The sequence below is a fragment of the Physella acuta genome, unplaced genomic scaffold (assembly GCF_028476545.2).
Source record: "Physella acuta isolate Inbredline_101_S28 unplaced genomic scaffold, ASM2847654v3 ptg000246l, whole genome shotgun sequence".
In the NCBI taxonomy this organism is placed as follows: domain Eukaryota; kingdom Metazoa; phylum Mollusca; class Gastropoda; family Physidae; genus Physella; species Physella acuta.
Window position 1 is genome coordinate 174,017 of NW_026731765.1, and position 13,179 is coordinate 187,195.

Here is a 13,179-nt window from a genome sequence, read left to right on the forward strand (position 1 = left end):
TAAGGAAAGGTAATTAGCACAGTTAAGGTAAATAATATCACAGTATCACACAGGTAAATAATCTGAGATACAAACACTAATAAGAAAATATTTATGGTCATACTTGCAATTAGGTAATTATCACAGATTACATTAAGTAAATTAAATAAAGTAAATTATATCACTGGTGTCAAGCAAAAATATTTGAGATGCATAAAATTAACAGGAAAACAACATAGTTGCAGCAGAAAATAAACAACTGGGAATAACATTAAATAAACCGGGAGTGATCTCCCCTAAACTTTCTCGAATATTCTTATATAAAACAACAGGGGATGAGAACTCGGGCTATAGACATGCATGATTTTTAATCCATTTTAAATACTTAAAGTTTTAAAAATAGAATAAAATCTCGTAGACAAAAGATTGCACACCAAGTGAACGCCAAATAAAAAAGTGCAAAATAGTGCGCAATATTATTAGCACTTTAAAAATTTACATTAGTTTTTTGAGAAATCGGAAGTAGCGTAAATTAGTACTTCCGGTCAACGGAAATTACTCAAAATTTGACAGAAGGTAGAGAATTAGATCTTATACTTACATGTGAAATTTCATTTATCTATCTGAAATAGTACTCAAGTTATAGGCTTTTGAAAAATTCAAAGTAGAAAAAGTACCACTTCCGGTTATCGGAAATCGCTCAAAAGTTGATACAGATCTACGATTTTGATAAAATGCTTATATATGAAATGTCATCAACCTAGCTGTAACGGTACTCAAGTTATCGTGTTTACACACGGACAGACACACACACAGACAGACACACAGACATACGGACATAATTGCAAAGCCCAGCTTTTCAGACTGGATTACGCATAAAACGTCTTAATTTTGATAAATCTGGATTGATAATTTTTGCCCGATTAAAATAAGTCCTCTACACTTCGGATGTCATGTAGGACTGAGGTGTAATACGGTGAAAATTGTTAAAATTTCAAGTGATTTTTGTGCACGATTACAATACTTTCTCTATACTTCGTATATACGAGAAAGTAAAAACTCATTAATTATTACCGCTTAACAGATTACATAAGTAGATTATCACTGGTCTTGGGCAAATTATTTGAGATGCATAAACTAACAAGAAAACAAGACAATGGTCAATAAAATAAATAAACAAGTGTAATAACATTAAAAACTCATTAAGTATTACCCTTTCACTAAAATAGTTAAAATGTTTATTGGGCCTCAGCATATGAATTGGACTCAGTGACTAACACCAGCCAATGAACCTAATTAAACAGCTGTCCCATTCATAATATAAAATTTGTATAAAAAGGCAATGTAAAGTTTTGCCGCAGATTTAACATTCATAAACAAAGTTCTTCATGTTTAAAAAGTGTAGATATTGAGGTAGTTCCACACATAAGCAACAATATTCATAGCTACAATTAACATTTAACATGAATTGAGATCAAATCCTCAGATGAAATTCCATGGTCCAAAATTTTCTGTACTAAAACGATCAAAAAACAACTCATCTTACATGATACAGTGTACTACAAAATTGTGCACTAAATTCTTACATGATTCAGTGTTCTATAAAACTGTGCACTAAATTAACTGAGATTCAATCAACTGACTTGATTCAGTGGTCTAGAAAATATTTGGCCTAAAATAAAAACTCATCACATGAGTAGGCATGCCTGGCTTGTTGTTTTTTTACTGCTGGTTCCTCTTCTGTTTAACTTGGGTCTTCGAGGCAGCATTTGAGCACCAGCTTGTTGTTCTAGTTTCACAGGAATTTGTGGGCTTGTGGCTGGTACATCTGACACATCTATAAACATTTAGCACAAGGTGAATTAAATAATAAAACGTGACTTTTTTCCAGACAAATTGTTAACATTGCAAAAAAGGATACGTTTTAAAATTCCAAGTCATTGCAGAGATTAAAAATGAGATTTCTTATTTATTAATATTTAATATTTATAGACCTATATTATTGTATTGATTTTTATTTTAAAGTATTGATAATCTGATATGAAATAAAATATTATAGGCCTAAATAAATGGCTCCTTAATCTGATTGAAGATCAGTGTCTTGGAAATTAAGACATAAGGTCGTCAGCAAGTTGAGCCAGATGTTGCCCATGTATCAGCCCCCACTCTCCACACAGTTAATGACCCACTATACAAAATTATCATTAGATTGCTTCATAGCATACTTTTAAAGAAGGACCATTAATAATAACAATGACAGTAAGCTCAACTAAACTATATTACAGGGGTTGTGGCCCTGGAGTCTAATACACCACTGGGTGATTGCACACAGGAAATCCAAGCACAAAGCCAGGGACCTAATTTGAGAAGAGCCCATGTATCAGACCCCCCTCTATCCAAAATATTTAAACATTATAACAAACGTAAAAACTCACCTTTTGGTTTTTCATGCACTTGTGAATCTTCAGACAAACTTGAATCCATTGCAGTGGGTGGACGAGTACTTGGAGAGTCTGGAAAATACCAAATGGGAGCAAGTATAAATCTAAAGAATAATTCTTAGTATATTTTATAACAACCATAACAGAATAAAAAGTGTTTGTTTAAAGTATCGTAAACTGCTTCAAAAATATAAAATAATATTTAAATTTCAATTTAAAAGTTTATCGTTATTAAACAAAAACTAATTTTAATTGCTTTGAATTTTTTAAATTTCCAACAATATTGACACAAAATTAAAAATGTGTCCATGTAATATGATGTAATGTAATGTCTGCATCATACCTGCTATGTCTTCCTTGCAATTCATAGCTTGCTCAAGCTGTGTTTTATATTTTTTCTCTGTCTGTGTGAAAGAGGATTTCTCATGTTTGTCACACAACCAAAGAATTTTTCCATTGGGCATCTGACATCTGTTAGAATTGAGAAATTAGACATCTAAATGTAGCCAACATGGTGGTATTATCACTAGAAAGTCAGTCAATTGAACGTTATTTTCTAATCTTTCCAGACAGAAGAAGTGGGTAGAGCTGTAGGTGTTTGTTTTACACTGCTTGGGCCAGTATCAACACGTATTTGTAAACTATGACTTAACCTGAGAAAATTATAACTTTTTAAATAATTGATATAATAGAGAAATTGTTTTACTTCTAAAAATTTTAAACTGCAAAATTTTCTCAACAATAATTACTGTGCTTTATCCGTTGCTCAAGTTATTCTATTCCATGTGTTACTGTTAAGTAAGTCAAGCACCCTTCTGAACCTGGCAGTGGAATGCACCTGCTTCAGCGACTGCTGCATTTGAAGGGATAGTGTGGGAGGCACTATGCCCAGCTGCCTTTACTTTTTGTTGTTGGGTGGGCTCAAATATGTTCAACTGACAGGAACCCAGGATTCAAACTAAAGACTTTTGTCTCAGCAGTCATATGCTCTAATATCTGTCTATACTATCCCTTTGTGTTATTGTGCTTTGATCAGAGCACTTCAAAATGAGAAAAAGGTTCTAACACCAAGGGAGAAAACTCCATTATTTACCTCTTCAAGCCACCAAAAGTTCTCTCAGAATCTTCCTCCAGCACTGTCTGTAGTACAACAGCATACTCGTTTTGGAAGTCTGAACTGGTTTTTGAACACAACTGCGCAGAAATAAACAAAAAAAACATCAACAATGTTTTTTATTTTATAAAATATATAAAATATCTTAGACCAACATTACTGAATACAATGATGTGGATGTTGTGAAGTTCAGTCTTTATCTTTTCTGTTAGTGCCCAAGACACTTTTGATATAAGGTAATTAATATGTTCGGTACTATGCACAACCACAGTTTTCCTAACATGAGTCAGGTACCAGGAGAAACAGTGACGTCCTCTAGACTAAAGCCTGGGTTAGTTAAAATTTAGCCTTGGCCTATCCAATTCTACTTATATAAGATGATTGCAGAGATGGCGTCTAAAATAAATTTCAGATTTTGTTGTTTTAAAATTATCTTGACTTGCATGTATTTTATTTGTTTTCTGGGTTGATTAAAAAAATTAGCTGTTAAAAATAAAATTAATTTAATTGCTTACATCTTGAAGTTTACGACTTAATCTTTCTCCATCTGGTGTTGTCAGTATCGGCATATTAATCTTGGAGTGTTTGAGAAGAGCCAGCACACGGGCCACATAGGGTGCTATTCTTTTTAAATAGTCATCCAGCTCAGCTCCCTCTAGTGGTGGGAAGGTTATCTCCTCCTGCATCTCGTGCCAGCCCATCTCATGCTCACACAAAACCTTCAAACATAACTTATCACTTTTCTCCCCTGCCTTATCTAGGTGTCTTAGCTCAGAACTTGTTTCCTCTTTACACTTTTGGTCATCTTTAAATTCATCTGCACATTTCTGTTCAGAGTGATGCCCCTTTCCAATATCTTTAACATCATCCTTGACCTTAAGGTCAATAAGTATCAGCCTAGGATAGACCTCCATGTCCATTGTGCTGGCATACAATGCAATATGCCGCAGCAGTTTTCGCTGTGAAAGTTCCAAAGCTTCCTAAATAGATAAGAAATAGATATAAATAATAAAATTTGATAAAAATAAAACAGATTTTATAAACAAAAAATATTCTAGTTGATAAAATAATTTTAGATGTTCCTCAATTGGAAATTTAGGAGAGTTCATAAAATTAGTTGTCCATGGCATATGAATGGATTATGTCATTATATATTCAGACGACATAATCAGTGTCTTTACTTTCCAAAACGTAAGTCTAGTGCCAATAAGAGCTGGGTGGGTTTAATTTAAGGATGTCTATCATATTACAGCAAGAAACCCAACTCAAGATTTCTGGGTTCACCATAACTGGCTCAGCAGAGCTTTAGTTTATCTAACTTATTTCCATTAAGAAGGACAAGCAAACAGGTTAAAAACAGTGCAGTATTAGGATGTCGTCAGACATTGTTTTAAAAATTATTGCTTTGATAATAATGTCTGCCAAAAAAAAGACCAAGTCTTATGATCTTTCATTTATAGTTGCGTGGTCATTTTAATAAAATAAGGTTTAATTAGTCTGATCGTGCAAATATTACATCAGATTGTAACAAATATAGTTTTCAATGGTTGAAGTTTTCATAAACACTGATTAAGTTTAAAATTCCAGGCAACAATGAACTGACAGGAACCCGGGATTCAAACTAGAGACTTTTGAGTTTCCAGTCTTATGCTCTAGCAACTGTCAATGCAGTATCTATTGACTTGAACCTGGACTTAACTTGAAACTTTTGAGTTATCAGTCTAGCTCTACCACTAGGCCATGCCGTCCCATAATAGTATGTATACTGATAATTTATGACAAAGTGCATTTAAACTAGATAGTCAAAAAAGGATTATTGAACCTGAAAAGCGACAGAATGCTGAACAGTTTCAGAAGTTGCTGCAGCCTGTGTTTCCTTAGGGAGAAACTTCTCAACCTCCACAAACAGTTCCAAAAGACCAGCTTCATTTTCATACTGAAGGTTAATCTTGGGGCAGTTCTGGCTGTGGCCAACTGTGAGTAGACCAATCTGTAGGAGAAGTGACATACATTTTTACTTGGATGAAAAAACTAAAAAAAAAAAAGAGGAATTTCTATGAAAAAATGCAAAAAACAATTTTCTACTTTACTTAATTACCTCCCTTTTTCTACCCAAGTCTGCTTGTAGCATTACATTACCTCGCTTCTCTCCCATGAATATCCTGTGCCAACAACTGCCAGAATTGTGGGTATTTTAAGAGTTGTCAATGCAAATCGAAACTCCATTTTACAATTTTTTGAGTTTGCATACTGAAGAATACAAAACATTTATGAAATATACTTCTAGTATTTCACTGACTCTTACTGGTGTGTGCTTAAAAAATAAAAAAAAAAGATTGGGAGGTAGGGAGGGGGAGGGGGGCAGGGAGAGGTATGCTAAACATACCTGAAGCATATCTAGCTTTTTTAAATGTTTAAATAATGCTATTAGATAAAAAAAGACATGGATTTTATTATATATTTTTTACTGAAAAATATTTATAAAAAAAAAGTTAATAAAAAGTCTAGTGACAATGTAAGCGCAATTTCCTTATGTTATCCATAACAATTTTTAACTTTTTGTGACTGAACGAAAGGATATTTTTTTGCGCTAAAAACCTACACGATGCTCAGTTTAAATTAAAAATATCATCCTAGGCCTACACGATGCTTAGTTTAAAAATTCTTAATTAATTTTTTGTGACCGAACGAAAGGATATTTTTGAAAACTTTCTTCAGCAATATTGTTCTAAATTATGGCAGGAATCGATTGGTAAATGTTTCAAGTCGCTAAGTGGTCTGGCTGCCAAGATATGGGCCAAAAACTGCATTTTTTAAAAGGTTTTTTGGCTTTTCCGGGAAATCCAGGAAGGAATTTTGGGAATTTTTTTGGCCCACAATCATCCTCGGAACTTGCTTAACATATTTGCTTTTGGAACTAGTCCTCGATATTGTTTCATTGAGGAGGTGATACGACTTAAAGCTGTGGACACACATCCATCCATCCATCCATTCATTCATTCATCCATCCAGAAATGACGAGTTAATAATCGCAATTGTCCGTATGGAAATTGCGCTAAAAACCAGTTACATCAATTTTTTTTTAACTGAAAAATATTTATAGTACTGTGAACATGAACTTAAAAATTCTTTTAAAAAAATTTAATAATAACCTCATCTGAAACACAAGCAACCATAACTTTGGCCTTCCTTAGTCCATCTGCTATGTCCTCAAAAAATCCTTCCTGAAAATAATTTTCATTAATTTAATATTTGTGAGAAATCAAAGAAACTCTAAAAAAAATGTGTACACTACTAAATGCTATGGCCACATAAAGATCTTTCTGATAAATATTATTTAATTTTAATCAAAAATTACAGACATATTCATAAAAGATTTGTTGATTACAAAAACTAAGTTGAACTAACCTGCCCCATTTGCTCTATATCCAGCCAACATTTAATTCCCTTTGACTCCAGGAACTCTTTAATTTTTCTTGGATCTCCCCAGCCCAGAGCACCTTCTTTAGTTGCAGATCCCAGATCTACAGCCATCTTTGAGTTGGCCCAGCAGTAACTTATAAAACAATCAGGATAACTGTCCTAAATCATGAGCAAAATAAAAAAAATTCAATTTAAAAAAAAAATAATAATAATACACAATATAGTTTACAGCTACATTTTTGTTTGTTTTCAGTTATTCTTTAATGTTGATACATAATGGGACTATTTCCAAGCTGTTCTCAAGTTCCAAAGTTTAACTACTTAATAACTTGTACTTGACTGTACACATTATAATGAACAAAAAGAAAACAATTTTAACATGATAATTGTTACAATGCAAGGCAACAAAGTATCAAAGCCTAAGATGAAGAATAGAGTAAAAAAAAATAACAACTAAACACTTGCTTTTTTCTTTTGCTTTCTGGACCTGATGGCATCAAACAGTTCTTGAATTTTACTGATGTATCTGTCTTTCTGGATCATCTTTACAAAAACCTAAAGAAATTTTAAAATATATTGTAACAACAAATTTTTTTTTTTAGATTAAATTCAAAATTATATTTCATTATTCTTCTTAAGTTTTTTGCTATTAGGGTTGGCTTAATCTGGAACATAGTTGCTAAACAGAAGAGTCCCAAGTTTGAACCCACAGGCAGATGAGGCTTGATAGCTGAGGACAGCAACCATCTGAATTCAAACAACTGCCTTGTAGTTAATTCTTGGACAGACTAAGACTATGTAAGCAAATCCAGAAAGAAAACTAAGTCATTGGGGCACATACTTAAATGTGCTCGAGGAAATCCTTTCTAACATTACAATTAAGAATGAAGAAAACTAAGTCTGCTATGATTAATTACGAAATAGAATTACTTTTATTTTACTAAATAATTATGCATGTAGAAAGTTGTGTCCAAGATAACATTGAACATAATTGCAGTTTTTTAAAAATCTATTGAAAAGTAAAACATCAACTGTAATAAAACTGCTTCACTAATTACCTCGTCAGCTAAAACTAAATTAATATCCGTATCCTGCCAAGTAAGTTTTGCTCCAATGGCCACGAGAATCAAATTTGTGTGTAATGTTTGCTTCATGTAAATAATAAGGTCCCGACATTTTGGTATTGCAACAAATTCATCCGAAATACCAACAATGACAACCTGCAGAAATAAAAAAAATGGTAAGAAATACAATAAAAGTTCACAAAATGATGAGTATTTTAATCCAATCCATCAATAGGAAATAAACACATCAAGTTGTCATTTTTAACAGAAACTTAAAAATGTAAAAAATATTCATTTTTTACATTTATTTATAGTTTCCTTGTAATCAATTTATACCAATTAAACTCAAGAGTTTAAATAAAATTGATGATCTAAAAATAAACTAGATATTGCAACTGTGTTAAGAAAACAACAAAAAAGATGAGATAAAAAACTAAAAGATTTACAAAAGTATTCCTACCTGAGCAGATTTAATTGCCAATGTTAGATCCTTTGAAATAAAAAACCAAAACATTTTAAAAAGTATTCCTACCTGAGCAGATTTAATTGCCAATGTTAGATCTTCCATGTTAGCGGACTCTGGGTCATCACAATAGGACCTGATTAACAGAAACAAAATACTTAAAATAAACCGGAAATGATATCCCCTAAACTTTCTCAAATATTCTTATATAACATTACGGTGGAGGGCAACTCGGGATATAGACAATATTTTTAATCCATTTTTAATTGCTTAAACTTTTTAAAATGAAACAGAATCTCATAGAAAAAAGAATTGCACACCAAGTGAACGCCTAATAAAATGTGTATAATAGTGCGGAATATTATTAGTACTTTATAAATTCACATGCGTTTTTTGAGAAATTGGAAATAGCCAAAATTAATTCTTCCGATCAACGAAAGTTACTCAAAATTTGGAAGAAGGCAGAGAATTAGATCTCTTACTTATATGTGAAATTTCATTTATCTATCTGAAATAGTACTCAAGTTATAGGCTTTTGAAAAATTGAAAGTAGAAAAAGGTTCACTTCTGGTTATCGGAAATCGCTCAAAAGTTGATACAGATCTACAAATTTGATATAATACTTATATATGAAATTTCATCAACCTAGTTGTAACGGTACTCAAGTTATCATGTTTACAGACACACACACACATACACACACACAGACATACGGAAAAGATTGCAAAACAATGTTTTTCTGACTCAGGGGGGTGTTAAACGTCGAGATTTGCAAAAATCTTGATTTTTTTTTTTGCATGATTACAATACTTTTACTTTCTTCATATACGAGGAAGTAAAAAGTGGTGAACTTTAAAAATAAATAAACATGCAGATTTGTAATGTTTTTTTTTTTTCATTTGAGTTTAAATGTAAAATAAAGTTTAAAAACCTGGCTACTATTAAGTACAGTACACATGAACTTACACATTGAATCCTTCAGACCTCAAGTCATCTAAAATGGTGTTTGGATCAACAACATTCTGCACTGAGCCAGCTGCAGGGATGTTACGACTGGTGAAAACAAAGAACACTCTCACAGCTACATTTTCTTCCAAGTCCTGGAGCTCTCTAACACTCCTACTCAGGTGCTCGTCAAAGTCAGAGGAAGCATCTGGTGGCAGGGATGCTGTAAATATTTCATTTTTCAAAAATAAATATAACCAATTTATAGTAGCATAGGTCATTATTACACTCAATGTAAGATTCCTCGTACAAATTGTGCTGTACTGTAAGTGTTTAATTTTTTTTATTTAAAAAAAGTTTACAGTAAAAGTAGGTTACTTAATTTAGATTCTTGTAATCATTCACTAAGTCATCATAAAAGCAATTGAGTACAGCTAAGAATTAAAGTTTTGCAGTAAGATTAATATTAACTAGTCAAGATAAGGATAAGAATTATGTTTAAGTTGAGATTTCAAGTAAATTTCTGAGATGCAGATATATGACAAAAATTTAAGTACTTATGAATTCTTTTGAAAAGTAAAATAAGATTTAAATACAGCTAGGGCCTACATAAAGTTAGAAATATGAAACTATAGCAATTTTTAGCTTGAAATTGTATTAGCAAAGTGATAAACTACTAGCCTTAAACAAATACCTTGTATCTCATGAATTGAGATAATATGAAAGTTTTTATCACACTGGAGAAATGGGGCCTTTAGCTCAAAAGCTCTTTTAATTTTGGAGGCAGCAAACATACATGGATCAAGGGTTAACTGAAAAATTGAATGATACAAATGAAACAAATAGCACACAAAATAGTGTAATACATCTTGTTTATGAAAACAGTAAGTAAAGATACAGCTAAAATTATCAAGAGAATGGAATAGTAATTATGGTAAAAAAATTAATTGCAGTAATGTTAGCTTTAGAATTTTTGACAGACATATGAAACAAAATATTAAATGCTAGTAGTAAAATAGCATATAACTTTGTACAAGAAAGATATTTTAAAAAAAGGTATTGGTAAGAACAGTAGTTAAAAGATATGATGACTAAGAAAAAAGAGTTTCCAATGTTTTAAAATAATTTTGTTGGTTTAGTTGCACAAAGGTCTAAACATATAAAAAGTAAAACTAGTTTTTAAAAAAAAAAGTGCTTTTAAATATTCATACAAATTGAGCGTTTTTTATGACAAATTACAAACCTCAAAAACACATTCAGCACAAGGTATAGAATAGTCATAGGACACACCACTGTAGGAGTCAGCAATCAGACACTCAAAGACTTCATGCACCAAAAATATGGTGTTCTCTGGCTTGTAACCACGGGCTGTAACAACAACCTCTGTGTTACTGGTGACAAAAAGGTTTAAGTTATTTTTTTGGTGATAAGAAAGTTAAAATTATTGGTACAGTAACCACAACCTTAATGTTACTGGTGACAAAAAGGTTTAAGTTATTGTTACAGTAGCTAAAACCACAGTGTTACTGGTGACAAAAAGGTTTAAGTTATAATATTGTTACAGTAACCCCACAACCTCAGTATCTCTGATGACAAGAAAGTTTAAGTTATTGTTACAGAAGCCACAACCTTAGTCTTACTGGTGACCAGAAGATTTAAGTTATTATTACTGAACCTAATTTCAAGTTTGATTGAACAATATTTTATCACAATTCTTCCACATTAATGTTTTGGGGTTTTAAGTTTGTTTTTGATGTGCATAATTCACACTTTTGATATTATGATAAAATGCTTAAATCATAACACAACTTAAAACATTTTTAAAAAAAAACTTTGTTTCACTTCTGACAAAAATAATAAAAATTTGTTATGGTTTTTCTTGATGGGAGTAAGCTAAACTATTGTCAATATTGAATGTGTGGTTTGTCATTATGCTAACTATTCTGTCTTTATGCGATCTGTACCATTGTAGAACTAAGCCTTAAAATAATCAATAATCCTTATTTTTAAACAAAAGTATAAGACCTTATGATATTTCAAAGATTGAAACTTCAAACACCTACATATGCTAGTCGAGAAGTCTCAATTTTTCCTTCATCCTTTTTAAAATTAATAGATAGGGTAGACTCTCTTGTCTTCCCCAAACAAATATTACAACAAAAAATTTACCACCTGGGTCAAACCCAGACCCTCAACATATCCTCAGCCACAGAAACATTGACACAATAAATGTCTACAGAAGTAAAGTAAGTAGAGTTTCCCTTTCAGACCTATTGATCTATAGGGCAGATGAAGTAGAGTTCATGTTTCTTGAACTCAGCATATGAAGGAATGGTGTGGTCAGCACTATACTTTCCCAATGTGAGTCAGGTACCCATCAGTGCTGGGTTGACTCAGGGGCAACCTGCAGTCCCAAGTCTGGACCAAGATCCAAACTCAAGACCCAATGTGATGCAGTAGCTATAATTAGTGTAGAAGTTATTTTGCTCTAAATAGCATAGAGGTTATTCCCCCTAAGTCTAGATACTTGCCTGATCTGCAGTAATAGGGCTCTGTGGTTGTTTTTGTTCAGCAGAAATCCTTTCTTCCACATGACTGAGCTATCACTGAACTGGTGCAGACGTACCTGGAGAGTGAAACATGGCCAAAGGCTATATCCATCTGTGTAAAGTGTAGGATAAAAATAACAAATGAAGTAACTTAACAAAGCATAAAAGCATGTGAAAGATAAAAATTACCTGCACTCTGTTAAACAAGCCTGCAGGTAGATATTCAAATTTGTATTTGATTTTTGATTCTCTTTCATAAATGTCTTGATTCACAGCAGGGAAGTCGTACTGGACAAGACACGGTGTTAAAAGTGGTAAAAATAAATTAATTGTTTGATAACACGGCTCAACAGGCATAATAAAACAAACATAATAACGATTTAAAACATTTTTATTTTTTTATTGTTGGAAAGGGAAAAATAAAATGGGATTGGAATATTTGGAACTATTTGCAATTGCAGGCCTATTAAATACTTTTTTCTTTAGAAAAAGTTGTTATTGCAATTTAAGTACTTAAGTTGCAGTAACAACTTCTTAAGATTAATGAGTTTTAAATTTTAAACTGGCTATAAAACATAATGATTTTATTTGTTAATGTGTACATAAGATAAAGTCATACTAGAGGATGACGACCATTGCTTGGTTTGATTTTCACAAAAATGGGACAACTACTTTTAGCACTAGGCTCTCCACTTTAAAACTATAAATAAGCTTACTAATTTAACAAATAGTGAGACATATCAAGACATAACAAGACTTAGCTTTGAATCTAGGGTCAAAGGGAAAAAAAATGATACAATATTTAGAACCAAATCTATTTTATTGTTACATTCCAAAACCCTTTAGGAGAATTTCTTAGAGAAAACTTACTGTTGGCTCAGTGTTGGGCAACAGGCAGGGCACAATATTAGCCTCCTCATTGGCCAGTGGAAAAGTCAAGTCAAACTCTTCAGTCAGGCGCAACAACCACGGGTGGAGCTCTTCAGGGTAGGAGGCCCAAAGACGGGGCATGTCATTATAGTAGAGTTTACCATCCTAGAAATAAGTTCATTTAAATCAAAAATTTTCCACAAAATTATAGTGTAAGATTTTTTAAATGGATAATCTCAGTTTATATATTTTAAAAAATACCAAAAATTAAAATAAAAATATATGGCCAATTTTCTAAAATTGAAAACAAACAGCGAAATTAAAAAATGAT

General features: G+C 32.1%; 1 protein-coding gene across 1 annotated transcript in view; it reads right to left on the reverse strand.

The window, feature by feature from the left end:
* Positions 1-1,283: 1,283 nt before the first annotated feature.
* The window catches only part of LOC131938498 (uncharacterized), a 39,978-nt gene continuing 28,082 nt past the window's right edge, over positions 1,284-13,179 (reverse strand). The window contains exons 45-62 of the mRNA XM_059296553.1: positions 12,849-13,013; positions 12,168-12,266; positions 11,961-12,055; positions 10,673-10,820; positions 10,124-10,241; positions 9,451-9,652; positions 8,554-8,620; positions 8,016-8,177; positions 7,423-7,512; positions 6,943-7,116; positions 6,687-6,758; positions 5,674-5,784; positions 5,357-5,524; positions 4,050-4,514; positions 3,514-3,614; positions 2,764-2,891; positions 2,415-2,492; positions 1,284-1,816 (exon numbers count right to left, since the gene is read on the reverse strand). Of these exons, the coding sequence (XP_059152536.1) occupies positions 1,668-1,816; positions 2,415-2,492; positions 2,764-2,891; positions 3,514-3,614; positions 4,050-4,514; positions 5,357-5,524; positions 5,674-5,784; positions 6,687-6,758; positions 6,943-7,116; positions 7,423-7,512; positions 8,016-8,177; positions 8,554-8,620; positions 9,451-9,652; positions 10,124-10,241; positions 10,673-10,820; positions 11,961-12,055; positions 12,168-12,266; positions 12,849-13,013 (2,592 nt within the window). The 3' untranslated portion in view covers positions 1,284-1,667. The remainder of the gene's footprint in view (positions 1,817-2,414; positions 2,493-2,763; positions 2,892-3,513; positions 3,615-4,049; positions 4,515-5,356; positions 5,525-5,673; positions 5,785-6,686; positions 6,759-6,942; positions 7,117-7,422; positions 7,513-8,015; positions 8,178-8,553; positions 8,621-9,450; positions 9,653-10,123; positions 10,242-10,672; positions 10,821-11,960; positions 12,056-12,167; positions 12,267-12,848; positions 13,014-13,179) is intronic.